Consider the following 23,259-nt stretch of genomic DNA (forward strand, 5'->3'; position numbering starts at 1 on the left):
TAAAATAGGATTAAATACATTTAAACCCTCTAAACTATCAACTATTTTTGTTTAAAAACGAAATTCATAAACCGAAAAATGTGACACTTAGATACATCAAGTTACTATTTTGTGGCAAAAAGGCCAACCATTAAATACACTCACTTTGACCATTAAAAAAAATCAAATTTTCCCTTTATAATTATTAATCGGTAAAAAGGAAAAATGGTAAATGTATGATAAATCCTTAAGTAAATGCGTGATTTGAAATCACACCCACACTTTTTAAAAATAAACTTTTACTGCTTAATTCTTCATGAATTTGAATGAGGTCCCTCCGTGACTTTTCCATCCAATTTTTTGACACCCGTTAATGCCATCTCATCATTTTTGCCATGTTACTTTAAAATAAATATTTTTTTATTATGTAATAAATTAAAATATTAAAAAAGAAGAAGAAAAAAAATCATCTTGAGCATCCTAGGGTTGTAACGCCCAAAAAAACCGACCTTGATCATTTTAGTAGGGTTACTAGCAATCCCTCTAACCTAGTTAACTGGTAACTGTCTAAAGGTGTCGCCCATCAATCTTGTAAATTTTTAGGTTGGCTAATTTGGTGTTGTTTTTCAATTTTTAAGTTTAAAAACTTTATTTTTTTTTTAATTGGAGTTACCATTTTTTTTATTATTTTTTTGCAGCATACGTGGCACTAAAACAATAGGTATTATCTATGATATAAGGCCACATCATCTGGTCTGCTGATTTGGCCTTAATATGTGGCATTAGGGACAAATGTCACAATTTTATGCGTGCTGACGTAGAGATCCATTAAATATTTGGACAAAACATTGACGAAAGTACCAAGTGCGTATTTTCAATAATCAAAGGTACGAGTTGAGACTTTTTGAAAGTGAGGGATATGTTTGATTTTGGCCCTAACCACATGTACTAAAATTGCATTTATCCCTTTTAATATATAAATTATAGAGAAATAATAAAAATCATTCTCTCAATCATTTTTTAACTATTTCCATATGGTGAGTGTGTGAATCTATCATTGAATTTTTATAGGACCCATACGAGTCAACAAATCCAATTATAGATCTACTAAATTTGAGAAATGATATAATTCATTCTATTTTTAACCATCTCCATAGTGAATAGATGAATCCACCATTAAATTTGTTTGTGGTCCATAAATCTAGTGGTTGATATATTGAATTTGTAGGATGAGATAAGAAAAATATTGACGTGAATCACTTATCATTAAATTTGCAAAAAGAGATAGTTAAAAGATGGTGGAGAGAATGATATGTAATATGACTCAAATTATTATTTTAAGGTGATGTGGCAAAAATGGACAGAAAACACATGAATCAAATTTGCAAAATTTAAGCTGTCAAAATTGATTTTAAAAAAGTGAGGGAATGATTTCAAATAGCGCATTTACTTAGGAATTTATTATACATTTAGTCAAAAAGAATACTAACCTTAGTAAAAACAAAGGGAAAATTCACTTTACCCCTCCTTAAGTTTCAGAAGTTTTTCAATTCGAACCTCAATGTTTAAAAATTGGCAATGTATCCCCTAATGTTTCAAAAATTTTCAATTCATACTCTCCGTTACTAATTTCCGTTTGATGGCATCAAAATCCACATGGGATGATTTCCGTCTAATTAGACGGAAATCATCCCATGCAGATTTTCATGCCATCTGTTTCAATTTTGCTCTCATTAAAACTTATAAAATTACGTAATTATCCTAATTAAAACCTATTAAATTGAAGGTAATTACGTAATTTCATAGATTTTAATGAGGGTAAAATTGGAATAGAGGGTATCAAAATCCCACGTGAAACGCACGTGGAATGATTTTCGTCCAATTAGATGAAATTTAGTAACGGATGGTCTGAATTAAAAACTTTTGAAATATTAGGGGGCATATTGCCAATTTTTAAACATTGGGGTTCGAATAAAAAAATCTCTGAAACTTCAGGGGTAAAGTGAATTTAACCCTAAAAACAAAAATAAAAACAAAAACAAAAAGTCTATTGTTAATAAATAACAAAAGAAAAAATTAAAAAAATCTAAGGTGGCATGGGTTGGTTTGGCCACCCTTATCTTCAAGTATTTATTTTATTTTTTTTCAGCCCAAGACTTATTATCAGTTTGGGAGACTTTCTTCGAAAAAAGTAATTACAGTTAAAAAGGTTTAAATAAGATATATTAAAACTGAAATAATAATAATAATAATAATAATAATAATAATAATAAAAAAGATTAATAATAATAACAAAATGACTTATTTTCAGTGAGATGGGCTGGCGCACATGGAGAGTGGTGGCACATGAGCTTCATGGTGATGCTACATGTTTGACAATGGAATGGAAAAAGAATAAAATAGTATTGTAATTGATTTTATTAATGTGAGAGAAAAGATAAGAATGTTTTGAATAAAAAAATTTATTTTGTAGTAATTTTTTTTTTAATAATAATAAAAAGTAATTAATGTAATGTAAAAGATAAAAATTTTAAAATTAATTTTAAAAATAATTTTTTTAATTTTTAAGTCCACTCAGATCGGCTCTCGCTAAACACAGCCAAAAAGAACGAAAAAGCAACCCATGGAAGAGCGGGCCCAACAGGGGACCACCTGCAGAACCTAGAAGGAGCCACCTCGGCAGTGGTGCATCAGCTCTCACTCACTCTCACTCATTCGCAGCCTCAGACTCGGCATTCTTAAACGTTCAAGTTTTCCAACATCTGAAGCAGATCTGAAGCTTAGTGGGTGGAAATGAGAAAGCGTCTGGGAGTGGGAGAGAAGCTAATATCTAGGTTCGATGGTCTCTCTTTCTTTCCTCTACATTCATTCTTTATTAAATTTGTTTGGGTAGTGCTTCTTTGAATCTGAATGCACCGTCGTTCATGGCTTTTTTTATTTAATTTTTAACTTTAGCAACCAGAAAACAAAGTGAAATATTACTTTTCTTTTTTAAATAAATTCTGTGATTATTTATTAATTTCACGGTCCTGATTTAACTGATCAAATGCCGTATTGCTACGTCAAAGCGGGCCCATTGTGATGCAATCCAGAAGCCGACATGGATACGTGGGTCCCTGTGTATGCAGATGGGTTCAAATTCTAGCTTTCATGTCGCTTTACCGACACCAAAGTATATACTCTTGTCTTTCAAGCCAAGTTTTATACTCAACGTTATTTATCCAAAAAAAAAAAAAAAAAAAAAAGTAAGGAAAATAAGTTTTTTTAACAGTTGGGTTGGGTGTGCGAGATATATTTTTGTTTTTTTGAGAAGTTTCCAGTTTTGTATGAAACCCATTGTTTATAATGTAACCCCACCAGCAGGCTATGAGCGTATGACCAAAAATGATGATTAGCTACATTCATGGTTGAGGGGTCTCTTTCGGATTTGCAAAAGGGTTGCTGTCCGAGAGGTAGTTGATGGGGTTGTTTTTATTATCTCGATTCCCTTTTTGAATATTTGTAAGCACCCCATTTAGTCTCTATCCACACTATTTGCTATCGTACATCGCGATTCGCGTCTGCACTGCCCTTTTTTACTTCACTTCCGGGTTTTAGTCGTGATAGATAGTCTCAACTTTGATTTTCTGGGTGTGTAGGTTTTACTTTCATTCTATTCTCTCACCCACATTTTAGAATATGAGAAGTTAGTTAGCGGGAATGGGTTTTGATTGCTCTGAATTTGGAGTAATTCTTCTAAGCATAGCGTGAGCTGCCATATCAGTTTGTAGATTCTCTGACAAGCTTACAGGGTCTGCTGGTTTGACTTTGCTGTTTCTTCCTCTCTTAGTCTTAGCTAAAAAGTGATTCTTCTGAAATTGCTCCTTTTCTGGATCATTTATTTGTGGTAGGCCTGGTATCCAGCAGCTTATAATACACTTTGCCATAATTATTTCATGTTATATACGGCGGTAGCAGCCTTAAATAACTGGTGGACATGCTTGTTTCTCATGCATTTAAGATATTAGTTGTGCATCATTGTCTCACTAGTCACTCACTGGATATAGGCTTATAGCTATACCCTGCCAGCTGTGGATGACCAATAATTATGGGAAGTGATTGTACCAGAAAGTTTTACAGTTTAGTATAGTCTAACGGTATGTGCCTTCTTAAGTACTGTATGTTGGAATGAATTGGAAACTTCAGATGTTTGTTGGCCAACCATGAATTTGGTCACCCTATTTCTCTATCTTGACTTCAAGGCCACGTGTTTTAGATGAGAATATTGATACCCCTCCTCCCTGACCCCGCCCCCCCAATTTCACCCTTTTCAGAATATAAATGACTTGAAACTGAAAGCTGAACCATGGTCGATTTTTTTCAGCTCTGTTTTGATGTCCAGCTCATCTTAATATATGTAATTTGATGTTCTTGCTATCAAAGATTTTGTTCATGGGTATAAGCTTTTGGTGATTCATTTCGTTCAAAAATCGTTTTCTTTTTCTTACTGCATAGATATACTTGTGTTCTTGCTTGATTGAAATGTCATCTATTAACAGCTATGTGCAGTTGGAGAGGGTTGAGATCAATGAAATTTAAGGAGTAAAGCTCTTGTCCCAAATGAAGGTTGGTTTAGAACATTCCTTTTCCATTATGTTGTTTAATGATTTCCAAGAAGCATAGTGACAGTGTTTATTTGGTTCTTTGGGTTTTAGCTTGCTATCAGCATTACTTGACTAGTAAGTTTAAAATGACACGGGACACGGTATACAGTTAATTTTCTTTTACGATTGAGAAATGCTGTCAGTTGTAAGAAGTCGATGTAGAAATTATCCTTTTGTTCTTCTGTAAAATTATGAAGCGCAAAGTTTTGATGATTTGCAACAATGTATTGACTAGCTTCATTTTTGTTTCTTATAGTGTTAGGGTGGAATAAATGAAGCTTGAAAACGAAGTTGTCATTGCTTGTCTCATAAGCTTGATCTGGATTGGGCAAAGTCATTGTGGTTAGTATTAAAACTTCTATCATTTCCGGAATTCAGCTCTGATCATTGTTAGTTAACAATGGAAAATCCAAGGAATTCTTTCCCTGGTAGGAAAGCTTCTGAAACTTAAAATGGCACAAATTCTGTAAATTGAAATTATAAAGCTTGTTTCTCAAGTTGAATATATGTGACATCTAGGAATAAAAACTATGATGCTTCTTTCTCAAGTTCAACATGTCTGCAGATGAACTTTCTGATACTTCTGGCATAAACAAATGGACGTGTAAATGTTCTTCATATCAAGGAAACAGGAGCTATGCTCTTAAATCCAACTGTTCCGCATCCTGTGATTGCATTCAAGGTATGCTGCTGCTTTTATGGTCTAAGCATCCAGAAGCTTTGATTGGCATGTTAAACTCCTGCTGATATAATTGCTGCTGATAAACGTTTTGCAGAGCATTTTCTCTCTCTCTCTCTCTCTCTCTCTCTCTCTCTCTCTCTCTCATTTTTTGTTAATATATATTTGAATTTCACATATATGTGTCTCATTCAATCATTTATTCTTAGAGACTTCTATCAGCAGCATACATAGAGTAAAAAAGAAAAGTGCATTGCAAAATAGTTTGGTCTGGACAACTGTTTAATGCTTCTTATTAATTAGTTAGTTTGTTATCTAATCTTTTTTTTATTTTTTTTATTTATTTTTTAATTTTTTAAATCCATTATTTAGTTTGTTTTCACTTGAACTAGACAATACATTATCATCGATTAAACTAAACAATACAATTTTGGTACTTGATGGTAGAATGTAAAGTAGGGTGATAGAGCTTTTTTTCTTCTTTTAGCTAGGTTTTTCTCTTGTATGCTTCTTGTGTACTTAGGTTACGGATTTTGTGCTTTTAATAAATTGCGTTTAATAATAAAAAAATTGTAAAGTAGGGTGATAACTTCTCACATTGTCATACCTATATTGTTGGACAAAGTGAATTGGAACCATTGCCGCTATATTGGGTGTTTCCAATGTGATGTATCTACAATTGAATGGAGGAAGTCTATGTGGGATGTGTGCGTGTGTGTTTCATATGTTTCGATGGGAGCTCTTAGCAGAGATCTGCATGTCTTGAAAGCATGTTTGATTGAATCCTTTCGTGTTGTAAGTTTATTACATCTATTAGCAGTATTCTGCATTGTGGGCACCAATAGTTCTTTACTTTGTCTTTGTGTTTGTCAATATTCAAATAATTAGATCATGCATCACTGGGCAGCTGACTGTGTATTATGTACACTAATTGCATATGATTACTCCAATGTAGATGTTGAAGGAAGTGGGAGTATGTGGACATGTACATGTGGTGATGGGTTCCCTAAAGTAGCTTCTTACAATCTTGATACTAACTGTTTTACAGCCTGCAACTGCACTTCCGGTATGTTGCTTTCTGCCTCTTTTACTTTCCATTGAAATCCTTATGGAGTTTGTTCTTCTGAATAACTTAATAGGTTAATAGTATCTTTGTGATGATTAATGTCCTCATCACAGAGACTAAGTTGGAGTTCATTTTTAGAGAGGTGGTACGCAGTTTATGGGTGGATTGGTGTTATTTAGACGGGAAGGGTTTCAGGTGGGATTTTGTTAGGGTGGTGGAAATGATTTAGGACTGTATGAGGACATTTTCTATTGCGTGCTCTTTTAGAAGTATCAGTGATAATTTGTGTGGGCTTTTGTCGGTGTTTGTGGTCCAAATGACGATAATGATCATAGGAAAGTGCTATGAGATGAATTGGCTGGGCTAATGAGGTGGTGGGAGATGCCATGGTGTATTGGAGGAGATTTTAATGTTATTTAATATTCGAGTGAGAAAATGGGCGATGCTCGTCATTCCCCAGCTATGATGGAATATTTAAATTTCATCTTTTATCAGGGTCATATATACCTCTTGTAGGTGGAAATTTCTTGTGGTCCAATAACCGTGATGCTCATTTTGGTCCAAAATTGATAGGTTTCTACTTTCTTCTGATTGGGAAGAACAATTTCCTGATGTCATTCAGATGAAACTCCGTAGAATCTTGTCGGATCACTTCCCGATGATGCTTGCTTATGGGGTCTCAAGTAGGAGAAGAAATTTTGAATTTTGAGAACAAGTGGTTGATGTTAGAGGGCTTTGTGGATCAGGTGAAAACATGGTGGAGGGGTCATACAGTTTTTAGGTTTCCCCTAGTTTTGTGCTAGCATGCAAGTTGAGAGCCTTGAAAACGGATTTGAATTTTGGCAATGTTAGGAAACAGAAAAAGGATCTAGTGGATGGTATCCGAGAGCTTGATATGATTGCAGAAGGTAGACCATTAACTAGGGATGAAAGGTTGAGAAAGGAAGAATTTTCTAGGGACTTGGAAGAGGTTTATTCCTTTCGAAGAAGTGAGTTGGAGGTAGAAGTCAAGGGCTCTTTGGCTGAGAGAGGGAGGTAAGAGTACTAAATTTTTTCACTGAGTGGCAAATTCGAATAGAAGAAATTACACCGTGGATTCCATAGTTGTTAAAGGGTCTATATCTTCAGATTCTACAGAAATTAAGGGAGCACATTGTGAAATTTTACACCAGCTTTACTAAGAACAGTAGCTTTATTAAGAACAGTTCAGCTGGATAGCCTTTCTTTCAATTCCATTGATACTCATTAAGGGGGACCCCTTGTCTCCATTCTTGTTTGTCATAATTATGGAGGCATTTAGTAGGATGATTGGTGCTGCCATCAATAATGGTTTCATCTCGGGTTTCTCAGTGGGAGATACTCTGTCTGAGAGGATCACCATTTCTCATCTTTTATTTGCAGACGATATGTTGGTTTTCTGTGGGGTGAATCTTGATCAAATCCGCTCCATTAAAGCACTTCTTATTTGCTTTGAAGCCGTTTCTGGTCTGAAGGTGAATATGGCTAAATCAGCTTTGATCTCGGTAGGTGAGGTGGAAGCACTTCTTATTTGCTTTGAAGCCGTTTCTGGTCTGAAGGTGAATATGGCTAAATCAGCTTTGATCTCGGTAGGTGAGGTGGAAAATGTGGGAGAATTGGCTGGGATTTTGGGCTGTGGTTTAGCTTCTCTACCTTTGAAGTATTTGGGACTTCCCTTGGGCACTTGTTTCAAGGCCAAAAACATTTGGGATGATACTTTGGAGAAGGTTGAGCGGAGGTTGGCTAGTTGGAAAAGGTTGTATCTATCCAAGGGAGGAAGGGTCACTTTGATCAAGAGCACACTTTCCAATCTTCCTACTTATTTATTATCCCTCTTCCCTTTACCTGCTTCTGTGGCCAAGCGAATAGAGAAGCTCCAACGTGATTTTCTTTGGGGTGGCTTAGACGAAGAATTCAAGTATCACTTGGTTAGTTGGGATAAGGTATGCTCTCCCATCTATAAAGGTGGCTTAGGGATCAGGAAGTTGAAAGTTTTCAATCAAGCCTTATTAGGGAAGTGGCTATGGCGTTACGCGCATGAAAGAGAGACTTGGTGGAGAATTGTGGTGGATGCCAAGTTTGGTTCTGCATGGGGTGGATGGCATTCCATTGACAATCCTGGGCCTCATGGGGTGGGTCTTTGGAGGCATATTAGGAGAGGGTGGCGAGTGTTTTCTAAATATATTAAATTCGACCCAGGAGACGGATCTCAAATCAGATTTTGGGATGATGTTTGGTGCGGGGAAATGATTCTTAAGGAAGCTTATCCAGGCCTATATAACATAGCTAATGCAAAAGATGCATCCATTGCCGATAATTTGGAGTTTATGGGTGGAACTCGCCAATGGAATGTTAGCTTCCTTCGATCGATCCATGATTGGGAATTGGAAGTGCTAGCCTCGTTCTATACTACGTTATATTCTCACAAGTGGAGTAGGGGAGGGGTGGACAAAATTTGGTGGATCCCATCGAGAAAAGGGAAGTTCGATGTTAAATCATTCTACAATATCCTGGTAAGCAAACAAGCGAGTCCTTTTCCTTGGAAGAGCATATGGTGCACCAAGGCACCTTCAAGAGTGGCTTTCTTTACTTGGACGGCGGTGTTAGGGATGGTTATCACAATTGATAATCTCAGAAAAAAGAATATTATCGTGATCAATAGATGTTGCTTGTGCAAAATTGATGGGGAGACTATTGATCATCTTTTCCTTCACTGCGAGATTGCTCGTTCCTTATGGCAGGCCATCTTCAATCGTTTTGGGTTGTATTGGGTCATGCATAGCAAGGTGGCGGGCTTGTTTGCTTGTTGGTGGGCGGGAGGTCGCTCTAGGTGTGCTGTTGTTTGGAAAATGGTCCCTCTATGCATTATGTGGTGCCTTTGGTTAGAAAGGAATGAAAGATACTTTGAGGATTCAGAGAGATCATTGGAGGAACTCACGGCCTTCTTTTTCCATATGCTTTACACTTGGACAGCTGCTTGACTCGCTCTTATAGTTATTAGCTATCTTGATTTTCTTGTTCTTTTCTCTTCTTTTAGCTAGTCGTTTTCCTTGTATATCCCCTGTGTACTAGGGTTGCGCTCCTTTGCGCTTTGGATATATAAACATTACTTATCAAAAAAAATTAAGGTTCTTGGTCTAAAAAAAAATTTGAGGAGGGTGAGGTGTGTAAGGTGGTGAGAGCCTTGAATGGTGATAAGGCCCTGGGTCCTTATAGTTTCTCCATGGCCTTTTTCCAGACTTGTTGGGAGGTCCTTAAAAAGGATATCATGGCCGTATTCAAGGAGTTTCATAGTTGAGGGAAGTTTGAGAAGAGTCTCAATGCAACTTTTATTTCTCTTATTCGCAAGAAAGCTGATGTCGTAGGTGTTAGGGACTTCCATCCTGTTAGTCTAGTGGGTGGAGTGTATACAATCATATCTAAGGTACTAGCGAACAGGTTGAAAACAATGTTGGAGAAGATTATCTCTAATTATCATGATGCGTTTATCAGGAGGAGATTGATTTTGGATTCAGTTCTAGTAGCTAATAAATGTCTTGATAGTCGAATGAGATGAGGAGGCCTACAATTGTGTTAATTGGGAGTTTTTGTTGTATTTGTTGAGGAGATGTTGCCTTGAGGAGAAATGGAGAGCTTAGATAGCTTATTGTATTTTTACAGTGTAGTTCTCCACTCTTATTAATGGTGCTTCTCTGGATTCTTTAGTATTCTTGTAGATTGAGACAGGAGAATTTGTTATCTCCCCTATTTTTTGTGGTTGTTATGAAGGCTTTGAGCAGGATGATATCTGCCACAGTGGATAAGGGGCTTTTATCAGGTTTTTCGACGAGGTCAAGGAATAATGACGAACTTCTAGTGTCTCATCTTTTGTTTGTAGATTATAGTTTGAATTTTTGTGAGGCTAATCAAGACCAACTCTGTCATTTGCAATGTTTATTCTTATGTTTTGAACCGGTTTTAGGGTTGAAGATTAACTTATTTAAATCAAAGATAGTGCCAGTTGGAGATGTTGATGATGTAGAAGGTTTGACTAGTATTCTTGGGTATAGGTTGGCTTTTTTGCCGATGAAGTATTTAGGTCTTCCTTTGGGAGCATCATATAAGAATACATCCATATGGAATGACATTGTTGAAAAAAGGGAACATCGTTTGGCTGGTTGGAAGAGGCTTTATTTGTCAAAGGGAGGCATGTTGACTTTGATTAAAAGCACTCTTTCCAATTTGCTCACTTATTATTGGTCCCGTTTTCCCATTCTCGTTGGTGTGGCTAAATAATTGAGAAACTTCAAAGGGACTTTTTGTGGGGTGGTATTGGTGATGAGGTTAAGTTCTATTCAGTCAATTGGTCGAAGATTTGTTATCCGAATGGGGAATAGTGATAAACTCAGTGATATTCTGGTGAATCTAAAACCAGATATCTTATTTTGGACTTTGGATTTAAATTTTGTTCAACTGTGAAACTCTTGATGGTTTGTATGTTCAGGTGTTTTATGGATAATGATGCATGAGTGATCTGTTTTTATTTTATACACAAACTTATTTGCCAGTCTTTACATCATGAGTTATCTGTTCTTGACAGGACCTCTCAGCACGGCACAAGACTCAAAAAAGCACATTTCAAGCAAAGTTGTTGTGATTATACTATTACTATGTGTTTTACTCACAACTTTTGCATTTCTTGCCTCCGCTATGTGCTATTTCTATCGAAGGGACAAGTGCCCTATTCAGACACCGATGTTCTCATCAGATATAGAAACAAGTTGCAATAGTGCTACCAACTTAATAAGTCTTAGGACTTCTTCAGTGCTAGCAACCAAAGTTACTGCAGATTTCCCTATAAATCCTTCAACAGGCAAGTCATCTTTTAACTTTATTTTAAGGTGTTTGTCACGAAGGTTTGTTATCACATTTTTGTGTGTGTTTATTTCTATCAAAGATTATATTAGGAACCTGATTTTTATTTTTGACTTTTGGGTTCTAATGTGGTTACTTTAATCCAAACTTGGCATTGATAGTCAAACCATTGTGAATCATCATTTTCATCTCACAGGGTGCTTTCTGAAGGCTTCTTCCTTAATTAGAAGCAAAAGAGGAAATACACATGGCACCATTATCCAATTTTCATACTCTCAGTTGGAAAGTGCAACCGAAAAGTTCTCAAACTCTAATCTTATAGGAGTTGGAGGAAGCAGCTATGTTTATCATGGTAGGCTAAAAAATGGTAGAACTGTGGCAATTAAGCGTCTAAGATCTCAGCGAGGACCAGACGCAGAGTTTCTGTTTTTAACAGAGGTACTACCTTGACTTGTCATTAGGTTTCATTTTTTGATTAAAATTATCTCGTTTCCGGATATCTTAAAGAAAAGAAAAAAGATTGGTTTGATTTTCTCCCTATGACATTTGTGGGCATTTTAAATCTCGTTTTGCTCAGATTGAACTGTTATCCAGACTTCACCACTATCATGTGGTGCCTTTGCTGGGCTACTGCTCAGAATCCCTAGGAAAAAATGCTGAGAGGCTCCTGGTGTTTGAGTACATGCCTAATGGTAATTTGAGAGAAAGTCTGGATGGAGGTTCAGGGAAAGACATGGACTGGGCTACTCGAGTTGCAATTGCAATTGGAGCTGCAAGGGGATTGGAATATCTTCATGAAGCAGCTGCTCCAAGGATTCTGCATAGTGATGTCAAATCAACAAATATTCTTCTAGATGAGAATTGGAAAGCAAAAGTAAGAATCTTGATTCTTTTAGACATCTTTTGTGATTATAACATGTCAGTAAGAGGGAAGGAGAAAAATATAACCTATGTTGACTCTGATTTTTTTTCAGGGAATTTCCTTAAATGGGTCATTGAAAGAAAACTCCTGATTCATAGTGAATTTGGTCTAGCATTACAGCAACTTTTTTACCCTTTCAAAAAAGAAAAAGAAAAGAAAAATGGTTATTCAGCTAGTCAACTGCTAGTCTTGGGCGTGTGATCTTCTTTCCTTATGAAATAACATGAGAAATCTTTAGAAAATAGGTGCTTTTATCATCACCTATTCAGCCAGTGGACATACTTCTGATAGTTTTTTTCTTATATACTTGATATGTTTGTGCAGATAACTGATCTTGGTATGGCTAAGTGCTTAAGGGCTGACGGTCTCCCCAGCTCTTCCAATTCTCCAGCAAAAATGCAGGGGACTTTTGGTTATTTTGCACCAGAGTATGCAATTGTTGGAAAAGCCTCTCTCAAGTCAGATGTTTTCAGTTTTGGAGTAGTTCTTCTTGAGCTTATTAGTGGTCGGCAGCCCATCTACAAATCAACAAGCAAAGGAGAAGAAAGCCTTGTCATTTGGGTATATTAAATCCTCATTGTGTTGTTACATGAAAGCAATTGCTTTTACATGCATTTTCTATCTCATCTGCTATCTCAAACATTTTTCTTCTTTCAAATCTAAGAATGAAATAATCAAAATATCAATCAGGATCATGTCCCACGTGTCGTGGGAAATACACTTTCTTCTTAAGCCTTCACCTTTTAAAGCAACGAGTGAGAGATCACCCTAGGTCAAGTTGAATTGTCTCTATGAATTTTAGGATGCTTCTATTGGTCAATTGGTGTGTGAGGCATGCGAGGACATGATATTCGTCTCCACTAGGTGTGTGATGATTTTGTACACTTATAAAAGAGTTCACTTCATCTTCTAGAAAAAAATGTAAGCATTCTGATGATGTTCTGCTATTTTGTTGAAAATACATGGTTGTTAATTTGGGGCGTCTGCAATCAGACAGCTGAGCTTATTAACACGCAGCTGATCTCGGCATCAGTGTTTTTGACCTTTATAGAGTACTAACATCTTTAACTTGTTAACCTTAATTTGCATATACAGTTTTTTTCAATAGTTGGTTATTTTAAACAATCGCTTGTTCTTTCTTCTTTTTTTTTTTTTTTTTTTTTTTTTTTTCTCTTCTGTATTTATATTATGTTTGATGATAAAATTAGGTCATTTACAGATATCATGCTGATGTAATATGTATGTCGTGTCATGTCTTTGTGTAGGCTACTCCTCGATTACAGGACAGTAGACGAGTAATTACAGATTTGCCTGATCCCCGCTTAAATGGGAATTTCCCAGAAGAAGAGATGCAGATAATGGCTTATCTAGCGAAGGAGTGCCTGTTATTGGATCCTGATGATCGACCTACCATGAGTGAAGTTGTTCAAATTCTCTCAACTATTACACCTGAGAAGTCTAGAAGGAGAAACCTTCCTGTATATCTTTACCAGGTAAATACAGTTTTACCCATTATATGATAGGTATTTTACTTTGCTGTCACAGGTTATTTTTCTTTTCTAATTGATCTTTTATCCCCTTTTACTAATTATTATTGGACCACAATGTGAAGACCCTTGTACGTTGTTTTGTTGTCCACTTGTTCCTTGTTGGTCAGACTTCTTAGCACCTGTTGGACGGGACCTAGCTCATTAATAACTTTTATGATGTGCTTGTATGAAGAATTTGAATCGTTTTAAGAATTTTCAAAATGACAGAAAATAAATTGATGGGGAGTTCAATTCCATCAATTAAATTTCTATTGTTTGTATATATATATATATATATATATATATATTTAAAAATTAAGAAATTAGAGTATTATAGTGGTTATAACAATGACATATGGTGGTGATAATAAGTGTCGGTGGTGGTGGTGGAGGTGACAGTGATGGCCGCTGTGGTAGTAACAATGGGGGTGGAGATAGTGGTGGTTGTTGTGGTGGTGATAACATTAGTAGTGGTGGCAATATAAAGAGTTTAGTAGTAATATGAGTACTGTGATGTTGGTTAAATTTGTGTAATGACACATTTCCAACGGAATTTGAACTTGATCTTCGGATGTTTGAAAATTTCAAGTTAAAAACTATAGAATTTATTAAATAACTCTTTTATTAACCTAAATAAGAGAAACCAACATGGAAATTCCTAAATTACAACTTTTAAATAAAACCAAGCCAAGTTAAAAATTCTATAGAATTTGAACTTGACTTTTCTTCTCAGAAATGTTTCAGATGAGTAAACTAGACATAGGTTAGGACTTTGTTTCTTCCCCAACTTGTGTTTTTTTAACTCTTAATAGATTCTTTGTAATGACCACATAGTGACAGTCGATATTGTATTGTTCTAAACAAGTGCTAGAACAGATAAAAATTCATATTTCTATCTCATTCTTGTATGTGAGAGTCTACGCATCTCACTCCTAGTCGTGGTGCACATGCGTAAAAGAGATTGATAGGAAAAAAAAAGAAAAAAGTAGTTTTTTTTTTTTTTTAACAATTATAATTAAAAATGAAGCCAGTAGGTGAAAGTTATTAAAATTACTCGCTTTAAACTTGAGCTAGATTTTCCTCAGAAACCAATACTTGCTCAACTGATCATTGCAATTTTCATGTGCAATATAGAGGTCATCTCCCCATAGGATGAAAAGTGAATCATCCATTCAGAGATCTTACAGCCAAGTGGAGAAGACGCCAGCCTCATCCAGTAAATGGTCAACTCGATGCTCACTGCAGTTATCAGGCCCTATTGATGCAGAGGAGGTAAGGCCAGCCCCACCAAGTAAAGAATCAAATCTGTGTTCTCTGGCAGGAAATATTGATAGTACTCCGCGTGTTGGAAATAATACTGAGGAAGCAGATACTGTTTCGGCCGAGAATATAGAGAGATTGATCCTCTTGACTTCAAATAATAGGAGCCAGCACGACTCGGATGATGAAACAGTGGACTTAACTGAGCCACGGCTTGAGTCATTCTGCATGAACAATATTAAGACCCCTTGACAAGATCTACCAGAGAGCTTTGGGAAAAGAGGGAGAAAATTCCTGGTAATCAGGTTTTGTGGTGGTACGAGTTTGTTGAAAATATTGATTGGTAGTAGATTGCTCAGAGAAGATATCATAATGAGCATGCAGGGTTTTTTTTTTTTTTTTTTTTTTTTTGTTTTTAGTTTCCTTTAAAGAAGATCATATCACAGGAGTTAGATGATCATATAATTTTCTTTGTTGTATTTAATGCATCTTAATTGTTTATGTACAGATGGAAGTATAGAAAATACATGTTGTATGATGTTTGGAGAGATGAAAAGGTGGTCTGTCATTGATTGAACACAGAAAACATATGGTCCCTTTGAAAGTTATTACATGACAAGAACTTTGATCTAGTTGTGTGTTTCATTGGGTTTGTCAGTTTTAGGCCTAAGAAACATCTCAATAAAATCATATACCTCGGACATAACTTTTGTAACTTGTGTTTCTAGAAGGAGCCAAATAGTTGGAATGAAAAAGTTTTCTTTAGTTAATTTTGAGCGTGGTGATACTATGGGCTTTGAATCCTACCCATTTTGTTTTTGTGGGTATTTTGGGTGTCCTAAAATGAATAGTAAAAACACAAGTGACTCGTGTCATAAAAGATGTTGGGAAAATCCAACCATTTCAACGTAAGCATCTCAGAAGGCTAGTGGTGTTTGTGAATGCTTGCCTCTCTTTTAACGATGATAGCCAGATTGCCTGGTAAGTGTAACAGTCAAAAATGAAATCAAATCAAAGGGTGGTAAATTCCCTCCTTTAAGGTGAACCCAACAAGCATAAATGTGCACCACAATATCATCTAATTTTGTGTCAAAGACTCCAACTACCAACTACTCCTAAGATGAAAGCACATGGACATGGCAGAAATGGAACCATTTAGCATTGCCTCAGAGACCAGGTTAACAACAAATTATATATATATATATATATATATATATATATATATATATATATATATATATACATGGCAGGTTAACAACAAATTTCATCTTAGGAGTCGTTGGTAGTTGGAGTCCATACTTTATCAAAGTCTTGTTGAATGGTAGATGAGGAAAGGATGGTGCCATGTATATATATATATACCTTCACTGGAAAGAAATTCAGACCCATATCCTCCCATATACTTTTACTGCTATTGTCTGCAATGGATCCACCTCCACCGTCAAGCGCACCACTGCTGGCCCCACCTCCAACTGGGCCTGGATTCTTGGACTGCTGGTGAGATGCTTTTTCCCGATTCATCCAACCCAGAATTTTTTTTATTTTATTTTTCTTTTTTCTAATTGCTGTCTTTTAATCCTGCAGTATGTGGTTTCTGTGCTGCTGTGGTTTATTCAGAAGCTGCTTCCCCCCACTCTTTGAGCCTGGGCCTCCTCCTCCCTAGTGCTGCATTTGTTTTATACCTTTCTTTCTTTTCTATGAGGGGTTTGTTTTGTGTATGTTACGGGAGATACCAAAAAAAACATGTTAGTTGACCAACTTCTTCTTTTCTACTCATTGTAAACTCAAATTTATTTCTCTTTTACCCTTTCATTCATCTTCTCTGCTCAATCTAATAATGTATGCGGATGTTTAAATTCAGTGTTCATATGTTGCAGAGGTGTCAGTTCCTCACATTTGTGCTTTGTAAAAATTGGCACTAACTAAATTGCCCCTTTCTCTATTTCCTCTAAAGCTTTGTCTGTCTGAATTGAAAACCACAGTAAATATATATTTGTTTACGCCTGCAGGAACCTATAAACACACAAAAACTTAAAAATCTTGAAATTTAAAAGCTGTGTTTAGGAATTGAAAAGATCCCTTATTGCAAAATTGGGGTGGAAAATCTCGCCTTTGGGTCTCCAAATTCAAAGAGAAATACCAGAATAATGTGGATTTTCTCCACTCAGTCTCCTTCGGACTTGGGAGGTGGTTCCTGGATCTGAAAGGTTGAAACTGTTTCTATGGAAAGTCTTTTGGAACATACTTCCAACTAAGGTATGCCTGACCTCCTTTGTCCCCTTTGCAACATTGAAGAGGAATCTCTTGAGCATGTTTCCCTCCGGTTTGCCTTTGCTCTTGTTATATGGAGAGAATCCTCTTGCCTCTTGATATACTTTAGCTTTGGGGAATTTTTCTGAGGCTAAATGGGTCTCTTTCATTATTGAACCAGAATGTACCCTTAGCATTCCCAAGCAAGAGAGGCTCACCTTTTTCAAGATTTGGCCTCTATAACTTATGACTTGTTGCTTTGGCCTCTATTATCAGTTTACTTACCTCGAACACTTAGATCCAATCCACGGCACACTGAATGATCTAACTCCCTAAGTTTAGTAAAACACTAATCATAGACCCTAAACACACTTAGAGACCTAAAACACACATTGGAAACCCTAAAACAAGCTTTCAAGGCAATTAGGATCGATCCTAAGAGTTTTGGAGTCAATCGTGGTTATAATCGATCTTAGGGGCTGGAGATCAATCCTGCCAGGGCTAGGATCAATCATGTCTAGCAGAGGATCGATCCTGCCTGTACCACAATTAGTCTTGGTGCATTCCAACACTAAGCCTCCAAACACACATCCAAACAATTTCGAACATCCATAGGGTTCTTACAACACTCAAAACGTCCAAGAATAATTTTAGGTGTCAAGGTTACACTTTTTAATATGAGATTAGCAAGAGTTTACCTTAATTACCTTAATACGATCATAAAGTAAATTAACGTGTGTGTTTGTATTTGTTTAAATGATTGTCTGAACACATAAATCATAACACATCAACTCAATTCATAGGTGGTGTTTGTTAAACACCACCATTCCACTAAACACTATTCATCTCATTTTTCCAAAAAAATCAATATCAAAACATTCTCACTTTTTATATCACATAATTCACTTTTTATATTACATCATATACTTTTTATTACTATTCAAATAAAAAAATCATTACAAAACAAAAATTTTTCACTTTTCAATACCACTTTTTTACTTTTCTATACCAATCATTATTATTTTATTTTATTTTTTTAATTTTTTATAAGAGTGTCTTGGAAAAGCCTTGTTGTTTAACAAACAAGGCAATAACCTTTATTTTAAAATAATCAAACGATAAGAAACGTATAGAATATCAATTTACTTTGTTTGAAAACTATTGCTTAAAACGCGTATTTCTTTGAAAACAATTCATCTTGTCATGAAAAGGTAATCCAAAAAATTAGAAGTCATGGCTACAACAGAAATACAATAAGAAACTGAAGGAATATAGGTTTAAGAAAGAAATATAAAAGAAACATCGAAGTTAAAGGCTCTACCTCGCGAAAACAGATTGAAGGAACAAAAATATAGCTGAGGAATTGATAAAGATTGAGGAGGCTTGGTTTTCGAGAAAATAGGTTTCCATAAGTTTAAGGATCGAGTTTTAGGATTTTTGTGCGTCAAAATCGAGTTTCTGTCACATTAAGATCGATCTTGTAATTTTGTAAATAGGCTTTTTTTTTTTTTTTTTTTTTTTTTTTTTTTTTTCAATGCCACTAAACCATTGTTGAAAAAAAAAAAAAAAAACTCTGTTTTGAAATTACATGTATTTAAAAAAAAAAAAAAAAAAAATTTATTTATCGAGGTCTTCAGCAATTTCTTCAACCTTTTCAACTCTTTATCAACTACAGACCTAAGTATGAGCTATATATGACACCTAACAATATCAAAATAATCGTGCTTGAAAATCTTCATTTAAGTTCACGTGGGAATTACTCACTTTGTTCGTAGTAGTCCTCTAATAAGTCTCCTCCGTGCAGGTTAGTCCCCTCGTCTGCAAGTTATTTTATCATTAGTTGAGCCTTAAGATAAAAATCCAAACCTAGCACCCAAAAACCTCGGCTTTTTGCATTCGCCTAGAAAATTGTTATAATGTTACAGGGACCATTAAAACGGTTATTAGGACGGTACCGTTAAGACGATTCCTGGTCAGTGACTCCTACCTCCAAAAAATCTCTCCTTTACGCCATACACGTCGTTCTGGGACCCAAAAATGTTTCATTTCCAACCCCACTATGTAACGTCTAAAAACATAGACTATAATGTAAAATCACAAGTTTTGTTTTCAAGAGCACATATTTCTTACAAAAATCTCAACTTTCCTCTTCTCCACTATTTCTCTTCTACCAACACTTCAAATGACCCAAGGATCTACACGTCATCGCATCTAGGAGCTAATGATCTACCTGTTGCAATGTGAAAATCGTTTCCGAACACACCACTCTTAAGGTTGAGAACTCACAGAAATGGGTGTTGAGGGTTTGATTAGAACACCTTCCCCACACCTATGCAGACTTGGCTTCATTTGATTTGCATGTAGGTTGTCATTGTTCGGATGGTCCTCGAACTGTTAAGACAGATTTTAAATTTCACCTATGACATAGGCTGTTCGGATTAATAGAACTCAAACAAACTCTCATTATAATTGTATAATTGTCTCTCACACTTCTGGAGACTTCTACATTCATTTAAATAGAGACATTCTTACATGTTTACTAAATAAAACCACATTAATTGAGAGTATTCATTTTTTGTAACTGTTAGAATGTGAAGTGGAATGGACTTTGGTAACATTAGAAATGGACGGAAGTGGAAGTCAGTAATAGACTTTGAACTTTTGTGTAGTCTTCTTATCCTTTAATAATTATGTTCTAATACGGATGATTATCAAATGACTATCCAATTTTTTTCGTTAGATACCATTTGGACAATTTTTTTGGGTGAAATTTTTTCTAAGTGCTTTATTAAGTTTTATAAATTGGCCCTATTAAGCGTTCAAAACCTTAAGTGATTGTACCTTTATTCTCAAGTGCTTAGAGGGTTCTGTGAGGCTTTGTCAAGAAGCTATTAGAAGGACGTCATGACGGTATCAAATCTGGAAGAACATATACTCTTGACATGTTTTCATCAAATAGCTGTCAGAAGCCCATCATGACGTTCTTGCATCTAGAAGAACATATACTTCGAAAAAATAAAATTCATTTTTAAAATATAAATCATTTTGAAAATACACAGTTTTGAAATGATTATGTTTGACATGGATTTTGTTCTCTTTAAAAAAAGAATCCTCCACTTTTTAGGATCGATCATCATGCGATAGACACTCAATTTTGAGTGCCTAAAACCCTAGAAACTTGACCTTAATTCGATTCTAACCCCCGTAACCCTAGAGAACTTTGTTTTGGATGATCGTCTAGCTTCTAGGAGCTTGAAAGTGAAGGTGAGACATGGAAGAAGCCCAAAATTGATGTTTTTTTGCAAGTTCCTAAGCTGTATTCGTGTTCTTTCTATCCATTTTCGCGAGGTAAGCCTATAACCTTGATGTTTCTTTTATACTTCTATCCAAAACCCATAATCCTTGAGTTTCTTAATGTTTATAGGTTCTGTCCATGTTGTTTGGTTATTTTAATTGTGTTTTTATTCATGAGATGAATTGTTTTCAAAGGAATATGTGTTTTAAACCATAGTGAAAGAATCCTTACTTCGGTTCTACTTCCACAAACAAACAACACAAATAAACTAAAGATTAACAAAGTGTCACAAAGACAAAATCATCATAAAACACAACACAAAATTTGTTGACGAAGTGGAAAACCCTTTGAACCAATCAAAGGTAAAAACCACTTCGGGGCAGCCAAACCAGAGAAATCATTATATGAAAATCCAGTTTACAGACTATAGACGATACTCACAACCCTTGAGAATCTCTAGACTCTGTAAAAATGACAAGCTCCTAGCTCATCACCAACCTGACCATCTTTATGGAGCACATCTCCTTACCGACCATTCGGTAGACTCTTTCACTTTGTAGCAAATAGACCTGTTGAGTAGTGGAATGAACAACAACCAAACAAGAGCAAAGGACAGTGTAATACCCCAATATATCACCTTTTTATTATAGTATTAAAGATTTCTTAATCGGTTAATAATTCCTTAAAATAAAACCATAAAACACATGGCCTAAACCTTCTTTGATTAACCTGAGCCCTTAAGGCCTTTTAACAAGCAAAAGCCCAAAATACCCTCACTGGACGAGCGCTCACCCAGGGGACAACATGAGCGCTTGCATGAATAGTGCAATACCCAATCGTACCTCTGAGTTTTTGACATTTTGTGAACAGTACACAAGCACTCGTTGCTAGAGTACGTGAGCACTCGTTGACCAATTTTTAGACTCTTGGACAATACCCAAATCGCACGCCTAAAAAGTATTTTTAATCCATTGTGAACAGTACACAAGCGCTCGACACCAACACGAGTGCTCGCACCTTTTTAAGATTTTCCCTGCAGTGCCCCCAGCTTTTTTCCCCTATATAAACCCACCCTCCACACGACCCTTAACCCTCATTTTAGCCTCTGTTGCCCTAGAGAAACCCTGCCTAGTTGGTTTTTGAGAGTTTGTGAGGTTTTTGAGTGTTCTTGGAGAAGGAGGGGGTGTGGAGCTCTAGCTATCGTCTAAGGTAACTTTTTAACCCTTCCTTCATGCTTTTCTATTTGTTGATTACTCTCCTAGTGTTACAAGTATTAAAGATACCATGACAAGTTCTTGTAAAAGCAAAGAACGATTTCGAAAGGTTTTTAACCCACCATTGTTCTCTCTAAAAGTTGCATGATAATATGTCTTACACTTGGATGTGTGTATTTCTTAACGAAACCACGATTCTTTTAAAAGGCTTTTAGACACTTTTCTTTGATTCCTTGTTGTGGCATTGAGCCTAGGAAAGAAGATACCAACCCATAGTCTTAGATAGAAGCCTAAAAACATTTTGGAGATTTTTGGCCAAACTCTAGTCCCTGGCCGAACGCTCGCCCTAGGGAACGAGTGCTCGATTAGAGAGAGAGGGGTCCCTTTTGGTTAGATGGATCCTCATAGAGTTCTCTAGTACTACTTATGTCGATGAGTCGTGTTTTGTTATAGTTGGGATTCATGATGTCGGGGGACTCGAGCGAGCGTACGAGGTAAGTAAACACTTACAAACATTTTCGTTAAAAACTTGGGATATGTTAGCTAATCTGCGACGCGTATGATATAAGCATGTCTACTTTTTCTACTAACTTGGTAACTGCTTTAATAACTAGTTGATAAGATGCATTGTATGACATGGTACATCAGTATGTGTGGTATAATTGCCATGGACTTACTCTATAGACTTGATTCTATAGTCAAATGTGTGTGTTGTTATATGAGCCTTGGATCCAATGGTTGTTTCGTGACCGACACAACCATTGCCTAATGGTTGGTCACTATAGGACGTACATCATTAGTAGCGTGGGCCACCCGAGGTCATACTCGGTCGGGTTGCTAGTATTATGGACAGAAGCGTACAATGGTCAAGGCACATGCATTGTATTACAGGTCCCTCGGGATAGCGTCAACCCTTTTGTGAAGGGGTAATATCTATGGTAGACCATATATGATAGTTATGACTTATAAAGCATTAGTTTTATGCATTAACATACTTAGGCGATTGCCGCCAGCAGTACATCATCTTTTATCAAACCAAACGATATTTTCAAGGTGTATTAATAGAGATAACACCTCTTTTCAATGTTTATCAAAACTGCATGTTTATTTCTACTTAATAATCATGAGCTCATGTCATACCCAATTGTGAGGTTTACTTACTAAGTTGTTAGACTTACGCGGTTATTACTCTTATAGGGAGCTTGTTCCTAGAACCCAAGGGTGGCATGGTCGCCACCATAGAATTTGCTTTAAGATCTTTATGCTGTTATTAGGTTTGCCTTATATTATTACTAGTTGCTCAATGTCTTTAATTTGAGGATTATACTTGCACTTGTTATGATTATAGACTTCTTAGATTTAGTTCACCTTCCTATGCATTAACTCTGATAATGCTTAGAGGGGTGGTTCCCCATTTAGCAACTAGTAGGTTAAACTGGTTAATTGCTAGTAACCCTGCTAGGCAGGTCAAGGCCAGTTTTGGGGGCGTTACAGTATGGTATAAGAGCATACGGTCTGGCCGACCGTAGCAAACAATATGAGAATAGGAT

At 36.1% G+C, this 23,259-nt stretch overlaps 1 protein-coding gene across 5 annotated transcripts; it reads left to right on the top strand.

Moving 5' to 3' along the window:
* Positions 1-2,685: 2,685 nt before the first annotated feature.
* NCRK (Protein kinase superfamily protein) lies at positions 2,686-15,272 on the top strand. Of its 5 annotated transcripts, none has more exons than XM_059573518.2 (11): positions 2,686-2,813; positions 4,518-4,584; positions 4,879-4,964; positions 5,188-5,304; positions 6,257-6,367; positions 10,965-11,237; positions 11,436-11,677; positions 11,817-12,113; positions 12,486-12,722; positions 13,427-13,654; positions 14,825-15,272. In XM_059573518.2, exons 3-11 carry the CDS (start codon positions 4,895-4,897, stop codon positions 15,200-15,202), a joined length of 1,953 nt encoding a protein of 650 aa, XP_059429501.2. In that variant the 5' UTR covers positions 2,686-2,813; positions 4,518-4,584; positions 4,879-4,894; the 3' UTR covers positions 15,203-15,272. The 5 variants fall into 5 exon arrangements, with proteins under 5 accessions (XP_059429501.2, XP_059429505.2, XP_059429503.2 ...); XM_059573522.2 differs by having other exon boundaries at positions 4,528-4,584; XM_059573520.2 differs by lacking the exon at positions 2,686-2,813 and adding an exon at positions 3,282-4,414.
* The last annotated feature ends 7,987 nt before the right edge of the window (positions 15,273-23,259 follow it).

The sequence above is a fragment of the Corylus avellana genome, chromosome 8 (genome assembly GCF_965113065.1).
Source record: "Corylus avellana chromosome 8, dhCorAvel1.hap1.2, whole genome shotgun sequence".
NCBI lineage: Eukaryota > Viridiplantae > Streptophyta > Magnoliopsida > Fagales > Betulaceae > Corylus > Corylus avellana.